Source organism: Dermatophagoides farinae, chromosome 3 (assembly GCF_024713945.1).
Source record: "Dermatophagoides farinae isolate YC_2012a chromosome 3, ASM2471394v1, whole genome shotgun sequence".
In the NCBI taxonomy this organism is placed as follows: Eukaryota; Metazoa; Arthropoda; class Arachnida; order Sarcoptiformes; family Pyroglyphidae; genus Dermatophagoides; species Dermatophagoides farinae.
This window is the reverse complement of record NC_134679.1, coordinates 1,467,217-1,488,521: the sequence shown is the minus strand read 5'-3', so window position 1 is coordinate 1,488,521 and position 21,305 is coordinate 1,467,217. Positions and strand designations below refer to the sequence as shown.

Here is a 21,305-nt window from a genome sequence, read left to right as displayed (position 1 = left end):
ATCAAATCTTGTTTACGTGTTTTTCGTTCTTTATGCTGATGATGATGATGATGATGATGTCTGGTTCACTATAGAATTTACGTCTTTTTCATACATTCTTTGTTTTGTAATGTAAATCATTTGGTCGATTAGTTTAATTTTATCAATTTTGAAAAAAATGAATAGAATTATCATTTTTTTTTGATGTATTACATCCTATATGAATGATTTTGTACGTCATTTTTGTATGATAATTGATTCGATGTATGAAAATTTTGCATGCATGCATGGCTGTTGATTGTGCTGTGTGTGTATAGCACACTGCAGTGTGCTGTGTGGTATAGAAAAAAAAAAAATTTCCATGAAATACGCATTTCATCCAAATGGTGGCGTTTCTGTTTCGTTTTTTTTTTTGCATTTGAGATTGGCCCGGATTATAAATGATTTGGATGATGTGTTTGTCTGTGTCTGTGTCTGTGTGTGTATGATGTTGTCGCCATCATCATCAACATCAACATCAACATCAACATCATAAAAACGACGGCGACATTCATATAACAAAACAACAACAACAAATCGGTGGCAATATGCTTGATTGTAAAAAAATTTTTAAAAATAATACTACGACGATTAAAAAAATAATTTTAACTTTGACAAGAAAAAAAGAAGAAATTGAATGTCCAGATAATCATCATCATCATCATCATCACTATTATTATAACGGCAAGAAAATTAAATCAATCGATTGGAAAATTATAGAAATTTTCTTGCTCATTATCATTGTGAGTAGTGGTGGTGGTGGTGGAATCCACGTGGATAATTTTATTGTACATGAATTGTTTTTATTCATTATCAGCTAGCCACCGCCGGTATCATAATTTGAATTCAATATTTTGTTTTTTGATTTAATCGTAAAACGATGATAAACGGGTTTTTTTTATAGATAAACAACGTGAATTTTAATTTTTCTTGCTGTATTTTCCTGTATTGTTCATGATGAAGATTTGTTAAATGGACTAAATTTTTTTTGAATAATTTGGTTAATTACGGCAAAACACACAATGATAATGATAATGAATTCGAATACAACGACAACGACAACAACCAATACTTTACCAATAAATAATACAACAAATGGTAATATCATCAATAGTGGTACTAATAATAATGATCAACAATCACATCAACAACAACAACAACAACAACAAACAAAAAGCATCGTAAATAATGTTGATGATGATGATATCACTACTAAAGAACTTGGTGATTTACTTAATTTTTTTTCCGGTAGTTCAAGTTCACCATACCGTAATCGTGATAATAATGTTGATTCATTAACCACTAAAATTGAAGAGCAATGTATTCGTTTAATATCGAAAGATTATTCAAAATTTATTGTCATAAAAAATGATAAGGGACAATTATCAACTAGTTATCCATCGAAAATTGTCATTCCTGAAATTGAAATAATCAATAATAATAATCATTATTATAAGCAACATGTGAATAAAGATAAAGGTAGTGTTGATTCGATTGATCGAAAAATAATGATGGACCATTTTAATGGTGAACAACAAAAATATCCATCATCCAATACCGTATATAATGGTAATAATAATCAAGTGCCTATTGATGAAGTGGATAATATGACTATTAATGTTCAAGACGACGACGATGATGATGGTTTACGGTTAGATGATGGAAAATTACGACAACTACAACAACAACAACAACAGCAGCAGAAACAGCAACGACAACAAAAAAAATTAATAAATGATAAAAATTTCGCTCATGAAAAATTTGATGTTCATAAACTAAAAGATTTGATAGGAAAAGCACGTGTAGCACGTTGTCGTGCACGTTTTCCAATTCCTGCCATTTTATATAAGAATAAATATATTTGCCGTTCAGCAACATTATCAAGTGCTGCCGAAATATTTGGACGTTCAGTACTGGATTATACATTATTTAATGATAAAAAAAATTATACATCATCACAAATGAATTGTGAAAATATTATCGAAACAATTGTCGACGATGATGATGATGATTTTATTAAAGCAAATTATATTGAAAATAATAATATTGTTGATGATAATGATGATTCACCACCGATTGCCAATAGATTGAATATTGCCGATTCTACTAAATTATTTTCACATTTTCGTAATCAAGATATAAAATTATTAAAATATTTAAATGTCAAGCTTATTTGTGATTTAATGTTGGAAAAGAAAAAAGTTAAATTCGGCATGAATGTTACATCATCGGAAAAAGCGGATAAAAAGAATCGTTATTCTGATTTCAATATTTTATCACTGCCATATCCTGGTTGTGAATTTTTTCGTGAATATCGTGACAATAGCTATTCAGGTGAAGGATTGATATATGATTGGAATCAAGATTTTGTTGACGCTGAATTTGGTTTTGATAATTCTATTGAAATATCAAAAATTTTAAACCTAAATTTCAATGAATATCGTTCATGGGATGTTATTCGTTTGACACAGAATTATATTAAATTAATGCTTTATTTTCTTAAAGAATTTGATTCATCATTATTGATACATTGTATTTCTGGCTGGGATCGAACACCATTATTTATTTCATTATTACGTTTAACATTATGGGCTGATGGTGAAATACATAAATCGTTAAATGCAGTGGAAATTTGCTATCTAACCGTTGCTTATGATTGGCTTTTATTTGGCCACGACTTGAATGATCGTTTGAATAAAGGCGAAGAAATTATGTTTTTTTGTTTTCAATTTTTAAAATTTATTACTTGTGATGAATTTAGTATCGATCAAATTCAACAACAACAACAACAACGACAATCTGATCAAACGCCAATTCCAATAAATGGATTTGAAAATGATGAAGAAAAAATGGTACGAAAAATTAGTACCGATAGTTTTACATTGTATGAAGATTTTGTTATTGAAAACATTCCAAATAATGTAACATTAAACAGTAATAGTAGCATTGGTAGTTCATCAAGTTTGAATCGTAATAGTATGGTACCGGTAAACACTATTAATGGTATGAATAATAAATCCGAAGATTCATATTCACTTGTATCAACATTTGAATTTGAACAACAAACAACTGTAACAATGACAACAAACATTAAAGATTCGTCATCATCATCATCAAACAATTTGAATATTCATGATAATAATCTAATTGATAATAATCATCATGAATTAAATGATACAGCAGAAATAATATCATCATCATCATCACAACCATCTGAAATGATTGCTACATTAACATTGGATGATGTTGATGATACTGTTAATCATTTTGGTTCACCACCACCACAACGACGACAACAACAACAACAACAAAATGGTTCATTCAATAATAATGATAATAATTTTTGTGAACATTCAGATTTACATTCATCAACACAACCGGTACAAATACCGAATTCAAATAATCATTATCATCATCATCATCATAATCATCATCATCATAGTGATCAATCACATTCATTATCAAATGGTTCATTATGTCGATCGGATAGTTGGCAATTTGTATCGGAAGCATCAAGCATTATTGATAATCATTCAATTTTAAATCAACATTTTAGCTCACCAGAATCGTTTAGTTCATTGGCCAATGCTAATAATAATAATAATAATAATAATAGTAGTAACAATCGTCATCATTCTAACAGTGGTAATAAAAAATGTCAATCATCATTGAATTTTAATGCAAATTCATCAACACTATCATCATCGTCATCATTATTGATTCAATCAAATAATAATCATCGATCACGAACAAAACGAGGTGAACGTTTACTTGAAGTTCGTTCATTATTTAATAGCGCCTATATGTCAATCAATTCTCATCATCATAATAATGGTGGCGGTGGTAGTGGTGGTGGTTTAGTCACCAATTTTATGGATCAACTTTGTCGTACGGTCAATATTTGATTTTTCTTATACGAATCTTTATCTTGCTGATAATAATCTACAATTTTGGATTTGTTGAAAAGTTTTTTCATTTTTTTTTCTCTCTATCATTGTTTTTCAATTGTTCAATTTTGATCATTTGAAATTATTATACTGTGTTATGAATTTTTTTTCTTTTTTTTTTTACTTTCACAGCATTTCATCGAATTTTTATTATTATTATTTAAAACAAAAAAAAAACAAATTTGTTGATTAATTATTTTTTTTTCACCTTTATATTGATTTTATTCCTTATTAATTATGTGAATTGAATTGAATAAAAAAAAAAAAAAGTTTTTTCATTTTGTCTTTTTCAATAATTTATTCAAATTATTTTTTGCATTCTTATGGCTTGGATCCAGTCGTAGTGTTTGTCGATAATATTGGATTGCATCCGAATATCTACCGATTCGATGATATAGAACGGCTAAATTATTTGAATAGATTGGATTTTTTGGCCGTAATCGTATTGCTTCATGAAAATGATGTTCAGCTTTTGAAAATTTTTGCAAATATTGGCCACAAATATTAGCCATTAGAAAATGTAAACTATCATCATTGGATAATTCAGTCAATGCTTTTGTGGCCAATTCATATGCCATATCGAATGATTGGTCATTCTGTTTCATTAGAATCAAATTATGCCAAGCTTTTGTAAATTTTCTATTCAATTCAATGGCACGACGTAAAGAATTTTCTGCTTCTTTGAATTTTTTTTGTTTGATATACTGTTTTTTTAGCAAATGAAAAGAAAAAATTTGACAAATTAATTTTTCCTATTTACCACAATGGATAATTCTTACCAAATTTCCCATGTTGAAATGAGTGTTTGCATGATCAGGACGAATATCTAAAGCACGATAAAAATAACGTTCTGATTGATCAAAATTTCCTAATGCCATTTCAATGGTTGCTAAATTCATCCAACCAGTTGCAAATTTTGGATCTAATTGACAAGCACGTTGAAGAAGTTGTTTGGCTTCATCCAATCCATCGGGATCTTCTTTCATAATGTTTGCCAAATTATTCAATGCATTTGTATAGTTTTCATAAAGCGTCAATGATCGACGATAATAATCAATAGCTTTCAATCGATTGCCCATATCGGCAGAAATTTTTCCAATATTATAATAAATTTTGGCATTTTCCGGACAAATCCGGGCATCTAGTTCGTACAATTTCAATTCATCATTCCAATCTCCACATCGCTATGAATAGTGATTAATTAGATTTCTTAGAAAACAATAAACAATCAAATACTATGACATACTTGATATGTTCGAATAGTAAAAATAATAAGCAACAGGTAGAAAGAATTATTGAGCAATGTCTATGGATAGCAATGAAAAAATATTACAATGAAAAAGAAATTAATCAAAAAAAAAAATCTTACACAAAAATGTGGTGCTAATAATTTGCTCAAACGATAATGACAATGAACAAAAAAGGCACAATATCCCAGAATCGGAAGAAATAGATTACGTTCAGCAATAACGAAACCAACTGGAAAAAATATATTCGATGATGGTAAAAATGTAACGATTGTAAACAAAATAAATGGCAATAAATTCGGTGATGAAAAAAGAATTTTGCAAATGACAATTATTGTGATAATCCAGAATAAAATGACCAACAGAAAACGATAATCAACGAATGTTTCGATTAAACGTATACATCCCATTGACCAATCGAATGAAAGCCAAATTGGACAGAGAATGATCACAGTATTCAATAAATAAAAATAATTATAATTGATGAATCGAAATATTGAACTTGTCATATGAGAAGCAGGATTATCCATTCGGCTGAAACGAGGTAATTTAAAATTCATGATCCATAATCGAAGATAAAGAAATCCAACAATCGTAAATAGATAAATAAAAACGGTAGATAATAATCTTAAATGTCGAATATTTTTATCACTGGTTAGCCAAGATTTTAGCCATAATTGTATGATAAGAATCAGAACAAAACCCTAACATGTGATTTGATTATTATGAAATTTGAATTTCAAATAAATTATGTATAATTACCAATATGGTGATTCCTTGCTCTTTGAAAAACATTGATGCAAATGCAAATAATATAATGTTTAATTGAATTATGATCCATTTTATCGATGATTTATGTGAATGTGAATCGTATAGATTGAGATTCGATATGAAAAAATTCAATGAAACCAATGAACATAATGCCGATAATATATCAGCCAATCCTACACAAGTGGATACCTATTATTTGTGTGTAATATTTTATCGATTTATCATTTTTTTTTTGATTTTTTTTTCATATAAATACCGGTTCACAATGAAGTGGATGTATGGTGAAAAATAGAGTAATTTTCAATGCAAGTTGACGGAATTCTCCATGACATATTAGTCGTGATCTTAACCAATTTTTAATGATTAGATACAAATAACAACAGCAAAAACAATATGCCAATACATTTATACAATGAAATGGAAATGGATCTAAAGATTTAGATGATGATAACGATGTTTGATTATCGATTGCGATAAACTTTGCAATCAAACGATATATAATCACAGTGAATGGCCTATAAGATTTATGGCTTGAATCGGCGTCGATATCTGTGCCCCAAAAATCATGTTGAAATACATTCAATGAAAAAATGTCATCCAAATTTTTAAGATCTCTATTCTTAATAATTGCTTCTTGATCATCAAAAACGAAATCATTTCGTATTGAACGAATAAATGCCAATAATGCAGAGAAAAATATCAACAAATAATCTTTAGGGCAATTCATCTAACAATATGATGAATAAGAAAAATTTCCAATTATAATCAAATGTAATGGATGATAATAATTTCATTTGAATTTCATCATTTTGACATAAAAACATACGCGCGGGTAATAAATTTTTTGTGTTTGATTACATAATAAGAATGATGATGATGATTCTATTTCTACCGATGAGTCATCCATATATTTTTGATTGTTGGATGAAAATTGCTTCCAATTTCATTAAATTTCTCACTACTATACCACTACTACCTACTACCAGATTGCTACTACTTTTATTGTTTCGATAAAAACTATCGATAGTTTTTAAATACATTCATACATATATACAAACATTACAATCGATACTTGGAAACAATGTGCTTTTTTGGCATTTTCAATGTTTGAAACGCATGCGTTAACAAAAAAAAAACCAATAGACCGGTGTGAAATGTTTCCGGTTATGTGTGTGTGTGTGTGTGTGTGTGTGTGTGAGTGAGTTTTTTTTTATGTCCGCTATATGCTTGCTGCTGCTCAAAAAAAAAAAAAAAAAAAAACTTCACCATACCGAACAAAACCATACACATTTGTAGTGTATATTACCACCATCATCATCAAGTAAAATTCGATTCATTGGCTAAAGGCACTGCATCAGCATTTTGGTGTGGGTAAAAAAAAAAAAAAATTTTTCCTCTCTTTCTTCTCTCGCTTATTTTAATACCACATTTACAAAAGTCGTGTGTGTTTGTGTGTGTGTGTGTGTTTGTGAAAACAAGGCTAACCATATTCGTTTCGTCAAAATATAAGAAAAAATTGAGATTTTTTTTATAATTAAAAATTATAAAATAGTAAATTATGTCTAATAATGTTGATGAAAGGTATGTGTGTACAAAAAAAAATAATTTTTTTTTTAAATTATACTAATTCTTTATGATGTATTTTTTTCCAGATATAATGATGGCTCCGATGAAAGAAGCCAAAATCAGGCATGTTTTTCTAATAATTTGATAATTAAAATATATAATGGGATTTTTTTTTCATTTTTAAAGATGTTCGCCGATTCTTTTGATCATATGGATTTGAAAGAAGAACTTTTACGTGGAATTTACAGTTTTGGTTTCGAGAAACCGTCCGCCATCCAACAAAAGGCAATCTTACCATGTATTTCAGGCAATGATGTTATTGCTCAAGCTCAATCCGGTACTGGAAAAACAGCAACATTCGTTATCTCCGTTCTTCAACGAATTGAACAAAGCCAAAATGAATGCCAGGCACTCATATTGGCACCAACCCGTGAGTTGGCCCAACAAGTGAGTTGTAGTTATTTTTGAAATCAAATCCTTTCATTAATAAAATGCTTTAATACCAGATCCAAAAAGTTGTAGTTGCATTGGGTGACTATTTGAATATCAAATGCCATGCATGTATCGGTGGAACCAATATCTATCATGACATTAGCACTCTTGAAGCGGGAACACATATTTTGGTTGGTACGCCTGGTCGTGTATCTGACATGATTCATCGAGGCCACTTGAGTAAGTTGCATTGGATATATTGATATTTCATAACTGTAATATATACTATTATACTATACGTTTTATTCGTTTAGAAACTGACAAGATCAAAGTTTTCGTTCTTGATGAAGCCGATGAAATGTTGTCACGTGGTTTCAAGGATCAGATTTATGCAGTGTTTTGTTGTTTGTCTCCCGATGTGCAAGTAATATTGCTTTCAGCTACAATGCCTCCTGATGTATTCGAAGTAACGAGCAAATTTATGCGTGATCCAATCAAGATTTTAGTTAAAAAAGAAGAATTGACACTTGAAGGTATCACGCAATGCTTTCTACAAGTTCCTCGAGATGAGGATAAATTGACGGCACTGACTGATCTGTATTCAATTATGACTGTCAGTCAGGCAGTAATTTTTTGTAACACCAGAAAGCGGGTCCATTGGCTTGCTCAGATGCTCAAGGAACAAGATTACACGGTTTCATCAATGGTAAGGACATTTGTATATATTCTTTATTATAACTTTATAGATACAGTGTTAGTCTCGTCACTTTAAAGCATTTGTCTTGAAGATTTTATATTACAATTCTTGATAAATCTGTCGCAGTGACGAAAATTATTTTATGGGATAGTGTTTTGGGTGAGAAAACATTTCTCTAACCCATTATGAATGTATTTCTCAATGACATTATCTACATCTATGATTCTAATGATTTTTTTTATTATATTACAGCATGGCGACATGTCCCAATCGGAACGTGAACTCATCATGCGTGAATTCCGTAGCGGTTCTTCTCGTATCCTCATCACAACTGATCTATTAGCTCGTGGTATCGATGTTCAACAAGTTTCGCTTGTCATTAATTACGATTTGCCTGTAAATCTAGAAAATTACATTCACAGGTATGATTATAAAATCTTTTTTTTTAAATATTTTACAATATAACTTTCTATTTTCAAATTTTTAGAATTGGTCGATCCGGTCGTTTTGGTCGTAAAGGTACTGCTATTAATCTTGTGACTACTGAAGATAGACCAACCTTAAGCCAAATTGAAGAATTCTATCACACCAGCATCAATGAATTGACCGATGAAATCTTAGGAGCTAAAAAATAGACATTGATTTCGAATATACATAAATAGCTCCAAGAATTTTTATCCATATTGTATGTGGGTGTTTATGTGTGTCATTTTGATTTTTAATTTGAAAGCAAACCATTCAAAAATACCAACCATTAAAAAACAAACAAAATAAAATTTAGAAACAACAACCTGTCAATTCGTGGATTCCGTCAATAATTACATAAATACTATACAAACACAGATATACACACACACATACCACATTCATATACAGCTATATTATTTTAAAAACAAACAAAAAAAAAATAAACATAATAATTTTAACCAATTTCTTGTGGAAGAGTGTGTGTGGCCATCATTTCTTATTTGCTACTTTTTAAATTATAATTATTAATTATTATTACAATTTATACTATACCAGATATAATTTGCTAATTAAATAAAAAAAAAAACATTCATCACATACACAAATCAATTATTTGTTTCAAGCACACACCACACACACAAACAAACACACACATTACACTTGATCGATTTTTTTTCTCTCTCTTTTTATCGCCTGATTTTTTTTTTTTTTTTTTGATTCTCCTTATTCATTTATAAAATCAAATCAATTCTTATGGTCATTAATCAATTACACACCTACTATTTGAAAATCTGAAATATTTCACCCCCATTCCCCTGATGTTACTCTATATTCTCTTTTTTATTCTCACTTTTCTCTCTCCCTAAAATAATAATTCCGAGAATTGTGTAAATGTGTGTGTGTTTGAGCAAAAAAAAAAACGGTGATATGTTTTTAATTAATATGAAAAAAATGATGATTTTTTTTTATTATTATCCACTACATTCGCGTTTTCTTTCCACCATCATTTTTTTTTTCGAATCATTCACATTCAAAATTTGAACGGTGAATGAAAATCAAAAAAAAAATCACACTGAAAACTTGTACAATTATTGGCTTCTTCTTTTTCGTTTTTGTACTCTACCATGTTCTTTTTTTTCTAATCAAACAACAAAATTTGCAATGTGACCCTAACACACACACACACTGTGACAAAATCCATTGATAATTATTATTGGCAAAAAAAAACACATTTCTATCCATCATTTTCCATCATTGACAATTTCATCTTTTTTTTATTATATAAATTATAATTGCAGAAATATGAATTTAAAATGATCAGTTGATTGAAAAAAATTGATTTAATTTAAGTAAAAAAAAAATGACGCAAATGACGATCCAAAGATGAGACAAAGAAAATTCACAATTACAAAGACAGTATTGTTTTATCGTCGAGTTTGATTTGTTTGGAAAACAAATTGACATTTAAAAAAAAAAATTTATTTATCACAAAAGATATACAGAATGCAGTAGGTTTTTTGTTCTTCAAGATAGAAATTTTCCCCATTGTCTCTCGTCTCATTGTTTGTTCTTTTGGAATGATGATGATAATGTTGATGAATTATTATATCACTTTGATGATTTGATCGTATTTTTTTGTTTATTCAGATTGTTCAACATTAGACTTATGTACGAAGTAAGTAGATCATCCATTTTATAGCCCTAAACAAGAATCGATTGATTGGAAAATTAAATTTATATAAAATACACAAAAAAAATACACTGCACTTACCAATGAAGTTTCACAAAGTAATTTACTACCACGTACTAGATTGCCGATTGTCATATGAAAATAAGTAATACCGCTACTCCAATTTGAGATTCTTGTAAATGGATGTGTGACCAAAATGTTTTTCGTATTCGGATCAATCAAGGCTGACACCATTTTTATTGATAGCAATTAATAAATGTTCTGGATAATTGGTTGTATCACCAGTTTGCTGTGGAGAAAAAAAAATTAGTTTGACAATTATTGCACATTATTATCAAGAACACTATATGGCTTACTTTGACTTCGAAAAATGCCGATCCAAATGTAGGCCATTTATGAACATATTTTAAGAATGTTATCTTTGCATTCTCTGGTGTCATACCGGTATCTTGATTATATAGATTCAATATTTGCTTTGATAAAACATTAGAAAAAGATCAATAATTGATTAAAATTGACAGGCTATATATAGTCGATCATCAAATGTCGATATGTCGCTTACTTTTTTCCATTCACTTGAGCTTTGTGTTTTTATCAAATCGTTTGGTATGATTTCATGTAAAAAATTGCTGTAAAAATGGGATTAAAATCAATTTAGCATTTTTTTTTTATTTTCAAAATCACTCAACTTACTGAATTGATTGTAATTCCATTGGATATTTACTGTCACCGAATCGTACTCTAAGTATTAGAGCAGCTAGACGAGCTGCATCTTCTTTCGTACATTTATGATAGCCACGAAGTAATTTAGGTAATTCCTGTTTTGATTCAAAAGAAATTTATTAGCTATAGATTAAAAACAGATGAAAAAAAATTTTTTTTGACATACTTGATGATAATGAAATCTGATATCGGCATTACGATCTTTACCGGGAATTGTATTGGTCCAAAGTTTTTTCATGAAAAAAACTTGATAAGTAAATTGTGGTACACTACCATCACGAGATGATCGTGCTTTTCGTATCCAATCGGTTAGATGACGAACAAAATCGAAGAAAAAATCTCCTTCCGGCACACTGATTACTTTGTCGGCAATTTTAACAAACAGACTGAATCCTTCAGCGGATTTTAGATTCAACCTTTGTGCAATTTCTAGACAAAAATCTTTGGCTCTTGTACTTGAATCTACTTCAAATGCCTTGAATGAAAAAAAACATTAATTTTTCAAAATCAAAATTTGCAACACCATTATTGATTACTTCATCGGTATCATCAGGAAAATAGACTTTATGAAATATTTGTGTTGTTTTATGTTGAATGGCTTCCACTTCGACCAAATGTGGTGGATATTTACGTTGTCCATTTCTAAGTGTTTTATGTAGCCGTTGTAATGAATCCATTGCAACCGGATGTCGTCGTGTCTTTAGAAACAATGTCAATTGACGTAATAATGCTTGACTAGGAACAAATAATCCGGTAGCCAGCCACATTAATTCCCATCCTTTTTCTTCGCTTAATCGATTTTTATTATCGGTCAATTGTTTCATTATCTGGCAATAAATCTCATCTCTTAGGATATCCTATTGATTAATTAATTAATTAATCAATTAATTAGATTTATAATTAATTTGGATTATTGTGAATCTCAAAATAACTTACATATTTTAGTGGTCCTTCAAAAATTTGATCAGTAAGATCATTACTGCTACGTGCTCGTCTTGAAGGAAGATCGCCCATATACTTAAGAATTGGTACAATGAAGTTAAGGATAATAATCATCAAATGGTTTTAGAAAAAAAATAGAAAATTAGGCTAGAAAAAAAACTTTGATCATGATAATAATAAAAAATAAATGAATTTCTTGTGAAAAGGATATCATTAAAAGCAAATGAGCTTTCCTGAACCAATTCATCTTTGTTAAGTAATTTTTTCAATAAAGGCTGTTTAATAGGATCGCGTGAATGTTTCCACAATTGTTCGGCATTCCGTTTTCTTGGTGAGGTAAATGTCAATGTACGTTGAAATGTATTCTTTGGTGGTGGTCGAAAATGATCAATTGCATACTCTTCCAGTGTATGTGGTTTTTCATGGCTATTAAAACCATTAGCTTGTGAATAAAGTGTTCGATGTTCTTCGAAATTGCTATCATTAAATATGGCCAATGTTGAATTCGATGGTTTACTTGTCGTCGGTAATACATAAAGATATTCTATATAATTGATGATAATCAGAAAAAAAATCAAACAATCGATAGATTGTAATCAACAAAATACCTGTTGGAACATCGCCTTTTTCACCACTTTTATCCAATCTTACTTGTACCCAGGATTGTTTTTGTACATTTTCACCAGTTAGATTATTTTCCAGAATCATAAGATCTCCTTGAATGAATGATAATGCACTGGATGCTTGGGCCCTGTAATCCTGTGTGGCAATAACAAATTTCGAACGATTTTTCAATCCATCGATAAAAAAATTAACCAATTCACAAATATCAACAGAATTTGGTGATTGAAAGACAAATTTTTCATCACGAACAGTAGTGATGACAAAATTTTGCATAAAAGGTCGATCACTTTTATGGCTTTCAGCGTTTGTTATTTCAGCGAATGATAATTCAAGCAATACTTGCTCTTGGTCATCAACCATATAAATACCAGTCCAATTGATAGCTATAATAATGTCATTCTTTTGTAACAATGGTCCCTCAATACGTAGAGCTTCATAGAAGCGTGAAAACAATAATGGCCATTTATATTTGGCATATTCAGTAATGTCTTCCTTGATCTTGATCGATGCTATCTTTTCTTTATGAAAATAGCTCTACACAAACAAATAAAAACACAATGAACATTATTTAAATTGTTATGATCATCATCATCACTATATACTATAAATAACTATAAGAATAATGTAAATACCTTTTTGTATGCCATTATGATGAGATTAGTCCATTTTTCAATACTTTTTTCATTCGAATGTAAATGATGATCAGGCACATAGTTAGCAATCACGGTAGAAAGATTTTCTGGGTTAAATTCACTACCAATTTCAACATAATATTGTTGTGCAGCAATCATAGCTAATTCTTCTTCTTTTTCGCATCTATATTCACCAAATTTAACGCCACGAACTACCTGTTGATAGATAAGATTAGTGGCTACCGGATCCAGGCTAGGATCATGCCATGGTGCAAATATTTCTTTACGAAAAAATAAACGCCAAGGTGCATTCCGTTCTTGTGCTCCTTGCTCTTTAGCATATTGTTCACATTGTGAGATGGCATCCATTACATGTTCACCACCACTGCCTAACGATGAAACTTTATCGAACAATGCAATATACAATGAAAATCCAAATTGATCTTTCAAATCAATTTTTTCCGACAGCTTAGCACATAATTCACGAGCTGTAGTGGCCGAATCGGCCGACAATGTTTTCGTATTACCATCCATAAATGTTATTGGTAATAAAAGCGGACGTTTCGATTTGGTTGCTTGTAATTCCAGCCACGAAGGTGGCTGTCCTCGTGTACCATTTACAAATGTTCGCCTTAATCTATCTTCACAATACGGTGCATAGCCTGGCGGACCTTCGCGTATAAAATTCAACAGGTATTTGACAAACTAAAGAAAATTAATAGAAATTGAATGAATGAAAGAAGAAAAAAAATTAATGCCTAATCCGAATTCGATAATTTTCTTTGGAATGTCTATTTCTGACATCCGAGAAAAAGTACTTACCTTTTTCGATGGCGCAAAACATCCCACACAAAGCGACAAGAGGATCCAACCTCGAGCATGAGAACTTTTTGATGGATTATGAGTCAATTGTTTGCAAATCTGACAATAAATTTCGTCCCTTATTTGTGAAAGCAAAAAAAAAATTGAACAAATCAAATGAAAAACCAGTTATGTTTTTTTTGTTGTATGATAATTATAATTGGATTATTGAACACCAACAACAACAAAAAAAATTACCTGAGCTCTTCTCGTAGAATACCGTGTCCAATGATAAAATGAAGCTTCTCCAAATTGGAAGTTGGTCGTGATTCTAACCAACTACTATATGTATCGGCAGCAAGATCATCTTCTTGTAGTCGTCGTCGAACATCTTCACTTAATTTATTCTTCTTTTTCAATGTCAACGAAACAAGCTTATTACGGATTGATCGAGATTTTGGTTTTGGCTGTTCATGATGATGTTGTTCATGACCATCATGATGATGATGACCATTCATCTGTGCATCAAGATATTCTTTGCTTTTGATGAAATTTCTGCCCAATGTAGCCGTCACTTTACTCATCACAGATGTATTATCTCGACCTAATGTATGAAAATTTGGCTCGCCTAAATCTCCCATGAATCGTAAGATGGTGATCCATAATGCAATTGATGCCATACAATCGCCTTGTGTTTTAAGAGCTAGTAACGGTTGTTTTAATGGTTTTCTTTGGTATTGATGAGTAACATTGGCCTGGAAATAGGTCGATGCAAATTTCTGGAATTTATATTCGGACAAATCTTCGTCCTCTTCCTGTGGTAATTGTGGTACGATTAATTCGCTACTTGTATCATTACTGATGCCATTATGATTATTTTCACCATTCACTACACGTTCTAGATCGCTAAAAGCTGTCGGACCATTTTGACCACCATTGGCCTGATGATCATTTTGACTTTCAGCACGAGGCAAAAAGTCAAACATAGCATCCACTAATTTTGAATCATCAACCACTTCTTCTTGTCTTAGAACAGCATCAGTTATAGCCGCCTTTTTTTGGGCAATTTTTTTCTGATCTTCAATCTCCTCTTCTTTTTTTCGTATTTCGAATTCCTGTAATCGTTCATTATATTTTTGTTCGGCAATTTCTTTTGCTTTTTTCGGATTCATCTTTTTCATCAATTGATTTACTTCTTGTTCTTTCAATATTTGTGCTTCGATCAATTTTTGACTTTCATCTCGTAATTTAATAAATTTTTTTCTAGCAATAAAACCGCGAATAAAAGATTGAATTTTTAGGGCAGCCTTTTGTCGTGATTTGAATTCTTTACGTAACAGGTAACCACGACTAATCGCTTGTAATGCAACAATATGATTACGGAGACAACGGAATTGATTGGTCAATAATCTAGATCGTATCAAAGCTTGTAAACGATAACAACCGATTCGAATCATATGATATTTTTTTCTTTGTATAAAGCCACGATAATATTTTTGAATTATGATCGCTGCATTTTTTGATTGCAAAAATTTTCTCCTATAATACCAACAACGGATAGCTCGTTGTAATGTAATGATGTGTTTGGTCAATACCCGATCTCGTTCTTGTTCTAAGAATAGATCATGAGCATCTTTTAGAAAAACCTTGGTCTTGCCAAGTTGATAATCCGATTTGGACAAAACAGCAGAACAAATTTTGGCAGTGACAGCTCGACAATCGCTAACTTTGTGAACTGGTGGTACACCGGTAATCAGAAATCGATAACGTTCAACAAATTCGGCAAACGTATGCCGTATTGGATAACCAGCACGACGAATTCGAATGGTTTCCATCATACCAGAATATCGCAATTGTTTGCAACATAGAATTCGATCAAACATCTAGAAAAAAAAACAAAAATGATTCAAAACCGATTAAACACAAACACATTAAATGTTTACCATTGGTTTTTTGTATTCATTTGGTTTTATACATCGAATGAAGAATGGATGACAATTGCTCAATTGTCGCATCAATGAATCTAATGATTTTTTGAATTGAGTGCTCAATGTTGGTGCTTTCTTTCTAGTATCATTACCCATAGCAAAATCCTGTGCAAATAATTGACGTAAAAATTTATTCTGACTAACTTGAATCAATTGTATAAGATCGGCATTGAAAGTGTCACGATTTTTCTCTAAGAAACCTTCGGTTTTATAAAAAACCACACCAGCAAAATGATTCAATCCGAATGATTGATCAATATCAGCTTTGGGTTTCAAATAATTGTCGTTGGTGCTATGAGTTTTGTGCAATTTATTCAACAAAGTAACATCAGTGCCTTTTGGAAATTTGCTTTCCTCATCAATCAATGCCATTATGTTCATTGGTTTGGTGGCTATCAAATCCAATGCTTCTTGATTATCGACGAACTCAATATGTTGCCAGTTGATTGTTTCAAGATTGTATTCTTCTTGCTCCAATTTGAAAATATGTCGGACAAAAAATTGCTGAAGATTTTCATTAGCATAATTTATACAAAATTGTTCAAAACTATTGACGTTAAAATTTTCGAAACCAAAAATATCCAGAACACCGATCGAGCTACGATAATGTGATGATGATGTTTTCTGTCTATAAATTGCCGAATTGATTTTGTTGACAATCCATATGAACATTCGACCATAGATTCCTTTGACGAGGGCATCTCGTATATCTTGTGCTTGTTCGGTGCTCAATGTTGATACCACAATTTCACCATGTGCAAATATAGTTCGAGTGGTCAATGCATCAATCAAATTTTGACGATCAACCTGTAATAATCGGGCAGCTGTTTCTGTACTAGATATATTGATGATTTCTGATGCATCTAAATTCGATACCAACATTGCTTTATATTTGATATTACCAATATGTAGTAATAGGCTAAGAATCTTGAGAATATCCCAGATTTCTGAATCAGAAAACATTAACACTTTCATTGCTGAACGAATATCGGCAAATTCAGCAGCGTCATCACGACCTTCACAGGTGATCGAACCACCTTGTGTAAGATAATAATATTTCGATGCATCTTGTAATTCTAATTTCAATTTATCTTCTTTACTAAGACCGGCCAACATACAATAAAATATATGATAATTTCGTTCATCAATCGCTTGATTTACGATACGTGATTTTTCCAATAGATATTCATCAATTTTAGCACCTTCAATTACACCATGTTTATTGAAATGAATATCAATATATTTACCAAATCTACTTGAATTATCGTTTCTAATTGTTTTTGCGTTTCCAAATGCTTATGGGAATTGAGAGCAAAATTAAAATGTAATCAAAATGAATGTAAAAAAAAAAATAATTACCTTCAAGTATAGGATTTGCTTCAAGTATCTGTTGTTCAATCCATGAATGTTGACCACTAATGGCAGCCAAATATTGTAGAATTAATTTTGTTGATTCAGTTTTACCTGCACCACTTTCGCCACTAATAATAATACATTGATTTTGGCCATAACGTTTCATATTATTATAGGCATTATCTCCAATGGCAAATATATGTGGCGGTAATTCACCAATCTTTTTGTCACGATATAGTTTGATTTGTTCGATTGTATATATTGGTAATATTTGATATGGATTCACTGCAACTAAAATTGAACCGGTATATGTCTGGAAAAATAAATAATGGATTTTTTTTTCAATATAAACATCTTTTGAATATTTGGCTTCAATAAAATAATAGGCAACACACGAACAACAACAAAAAAAATTAATCATAACTCACATAGATTATGCTTTCATTATAACGAATCAAAAGATTACGAAGAATTCCCGATTCATGAAGATCACCTAAAGAGATCATATCTTCTACACCATGCACTGATGTTGGATGCATGGCTTTAATACGTCGTTCCGGTGCGAGCCAAATTTCCTGTTTAAAAATTCAATTTTTTAAATCAAATTTTCGACTCATTCGATTAATAATGAACACATACGTTGCCATCATCATCGATGACCAATGTTTTTTGTCCTTCTACCGCTTTGACACGAGCACCGATAGCAACATCGAATGCCTGTTTGGTTTGTGGTTCAACCCAAATATAATCGTCCTGTATATTTATTAAGGTTAAAATGATGATAATCATAAATTGACAAATAAAAAATCGAATCAATGAATGATTGATTGATGATCAAAATAACTTACCCTGGTAACGATAACCATTGTTGTTGTTGTTGTCGATGATAATCTTGGTTGGATATATTCAACAGGTAGTTATCCAATATTGACGATCATCGCGAAAAATCTATGAAAAACACATCACGTATTTCATTTGGAAAAAAAAATTTATTTATCCACATTAATAAAACAAACAAACAAATAATGAAATTATGCTTGATGACGATGATCAAATCATTTTATCGAACGAATAAGAATGAAAAAGTTGTAATTGGAAGAAAATAAGAAATTATGACGAAAAAAAAATCAGATGAGTTGGGGAAAATAACCTATCGAATATATAAATATTCGAACATCAATTCATCAAATCAATGATTGCACACGCATAAAAAAAATAGAAAATAAAAACACCAAATAATCAAGACACATAAGCAGGTTGATGATTGGCCGAAGGTAAATGGATGACCAATTCTTCTTCAGTGTGTATATTGTGTGTGTGTGTGTGTGTGCGTGCATCTTTCATATATCAATCAGAAGACATTAAAAAAAACAGGAAAACATACACAGACACATATAAACGAAGATAATAATAGAATGGCCTAGGCCATATAAAAGAAAATATAAAAAAAAACCAACACACACACACACACACAATGAATATAATGAAAAAAGAAGAGAAAAAGGTAAAAACAATCGTTGTCTCATTCAAGCAGAACAACAACAACAACAACAACCACCACCAGCACCACCACCACTTGTGATCAGTTTGAAGTCAAAGTTAAAAGTCGACCCGTTCATTTGAACGACGACTACGAATCGTAGCCGAAATGTTGTTGTTGATGATGATGATGATGATGATGATGATGATAAAAAAAACAGAAGAAGCAGAAATAGAAAAAAAAAAGAATAACCATCGAACCCGAACTGAACTGATAGCCGCCAACCTGATATCTGAGTTAGCCAGGTAGAAAAAAAAATAAATTTTTACAATCAAATGTTGATATGATGATGATGATGATGATGACTACTATTACTACTAAAATACTACGACTACCGACGACGACGTCGACATTGACTATAACATCCTAAAATGTTTAAAATAAAAAGAATAGATTGTAAATGATCACATCTGTACAGTATTATATACAAGAAGATTGTTGTTTGGTTAGAAGACAAGAAAATAAAAATAAAAAGTTATATATTTGGTTGCCCTTTAACATTACAACTACTTTTGAGTAAAAGAGAGAGAGAGAGAGAGAGAGATAGATGGAAAAAGATTGAGAGAAAAAGATTGCAGCAGCAAAACAATACCTGGATTATAATAATAATAATAATAATCAACAGGTAGTTGATGATGAGATAGTAAATGCATCCACATTATTGTCATATGTCGCTTATATATTTCCATCCAAGTATTGTCATCCTCATTGTTGTTGTTGTTAGATTGCCGCAATTTTTTTTTCTCTCAAGTTTTTTTTAATTCAAATATTTTTTTTCTAGCTAATCATTGTTGATGGGGATATTTGCTATAGCAGCCCTTCCCAAACTGTGGTCCGCGAGAAAAATTTAAATTAAAAAAAAATTCTATTTTCCGACAATTATCCAATCACTAATTTGTATGATTTTTATGCTTTTTCAAAAAAGTGGTCGGCGTAAAATAACACAAGAAGTTTGAGAAACGCTGCCATACTGGATAGAATTATTGCATTAACAAGTTGGCCAACTGTATTCGGCAAACAACCGAAAACAGAGTGATGCCCTTCAATTTGAAAAAAGGCCATCATCCATGAATACATGTTATCATTTGATGATGATGATGATGATATATCCAACTATCTATGTATGATTCGTTTGTGTCATCAACATTTTCATTTATAGTAAGCCGAAAAAAGGCCAAAAAAAAATGAAACAAAGCAAACTGGACGATAAAAAAAAACAGAAATCCTTGACCATTCATTCATTCATTCAATTGAATTGTCAAACAGTGGTTAGTGGAAAGAAACAAATGAAAACAAAAACAACAACAAATTTTGTTTTTGTAATGACAATTAATTTGTTGTTGAAAAATCATACACACAAGCTGTAATGATTATATTTATTGATTGAATTCAATTTGATGTTTATCATCATTATCATTATCATTATCATCACTTGGTATTACATTCACAATTGGTCAGGTAGAATAATAATGATGACGATGATGACAAACGAAAAAAATTGTTAAATTTTCTTTCACACTATATAATAACAATAATATATGGTCGATGATGATGATGAATTGGTCGTTTTTTTTTTGGCGTTTACCATTTTAAACAATATGGTATGATGGCGTTGGTGGCGGTGGTTTGTGGCTTCTTTTTTTTCTCTTTTTTATTTTATCAATCTATTCACCATTTGTGTGACTGTGTTGAAACTTACATTTTTTTTTTGTTTAGAAAAAATAAAATTTTCTTTCTAAAATGATTATGATGATGATGATGATGATGATGATACAATATTTCACATTTTATGCCACCCGTGTATGATGATAATAATAATAATAATAATAAGGATGACGGGGACAATCATCATTTCAATTTTAGTAA

The 21,305-nt window shown here is 30.7% G+C and overlaps 4 protein-coding genes across 5 annotated transcripts; 2 read left to right on the top strand and 2 right to left on the bottom strand.

Annotated features, from left to right (window-relative positions):
* Positions 1–1,040: 1,040 nt before the first annotated feature.
* Positions 1,041–4,243, top strand: EDTP (Egg-derived tyrosine phosphatase). The gene has a single exon (XM_075729197.1). The coding sequence runs from the start codon at positions 1,041–1,043 to the stop codon at positions 3,921–3,923; it is 2,883 nt and encodes a 960-aa protein (XP_075585312.1). The 3' UTR covers positions 3,924–4,243.
* On the bottom strand, positions 4,155–6,867 carry LOC124498290 (protein O-mannosyl-transferase Tmtc4). Its single transcript, XM_047062024.2, has 6 exons — positions 6,240–6,867; positions 5,975–6,172; positions 5,335–5,916; positions 5,212–5,271; positions 4,745–5,149; positions 4,155–4,669 (listed from the first exon to the last, which is right to left on the bottom strand). The coding sequence occupies exons 1-6, from the start codon at positions 6,708–6,710 to the stop codon at positions 4,241–4,243; spliced, it is 2,145 nt and encodes a 714-aa protein (XP_046917980.2). The 5' UTR covers positions 6,711–6,867; the 3' UTR covers positions 4,155–4,240.
* A 282-nt stretch (positions 6,868–7,149) lies between these two features.
* eIF4A (eukaryotic translation initiation factor 4A) lies at positions 7,150–10,038 on the top strand. Of its 2 annotated transcripts, XM_047062026.2 has the most exons (7): positions 7,150–7,564; positions 7,636–7,672; positions 7,736–7,996; positions 8,056–8,221; positions 8,296–8,687; positions 8,931–9,100; positions 9,166–10,038. In XM_047062026.2, the coding sequence occupies exons 1-7, from the start codon at positions 7,542–7,544 to the stop codon at positions 9,311–9,313; spliced, it is 1,197 nt and encodes a 398-aa protein (XP_046917982.2). In that variant the 5' UTR covers positions 7,150–7,541; the 3' UTR covers positions 9,314–10,038. The 2 variants fall into 2 exon arrangements, with proteins under 2 accessions (XP_046917982.2, XP_046917981.2); XM_047062025.2 differs by having other exon boundaries at positions 7,191–7,564; positions 7,636–7,996.
* Positions 10,039–10,390: 352 nt separating this feature from the next.
* On the bottom strand, positions 10,391–20,180 carry LOC124498288 (unconventional myosin-VIIa ck). Its single transcript, XM_047062023.2, is given in 20 exon segments — positions 10,391–10,847; positions 10,918–11,058; positions 11,060–11,125; positions 11,193–11,309; positions 11,399–11,465; positions 11,530–11,654; positions 11,726–12,034; positions 12,096–12,416; positions 12,496–12,587; positions 12,713–13,045; positions 13,110–13,659; positions 13,758–14,462; positions 14,580–14,697; positions 14,817–16,441; positions 16,502–17,841; positions 17,906–18,212; positions 18,328–18,474; positions 18,539–18,652; positions 18,748–19,805; positions 20,032–20,180. Coding segments are annotated over 19 exon segments (6,588 nt in total). The 5' UTR covers positions 18,766–19,805; positions 20,032–20,180; the 3' UTR covers positions 10,391–10,754.
* Between the last annotated feature and the right edge of the window lie 1,125 nt (positions 20,181–21,305).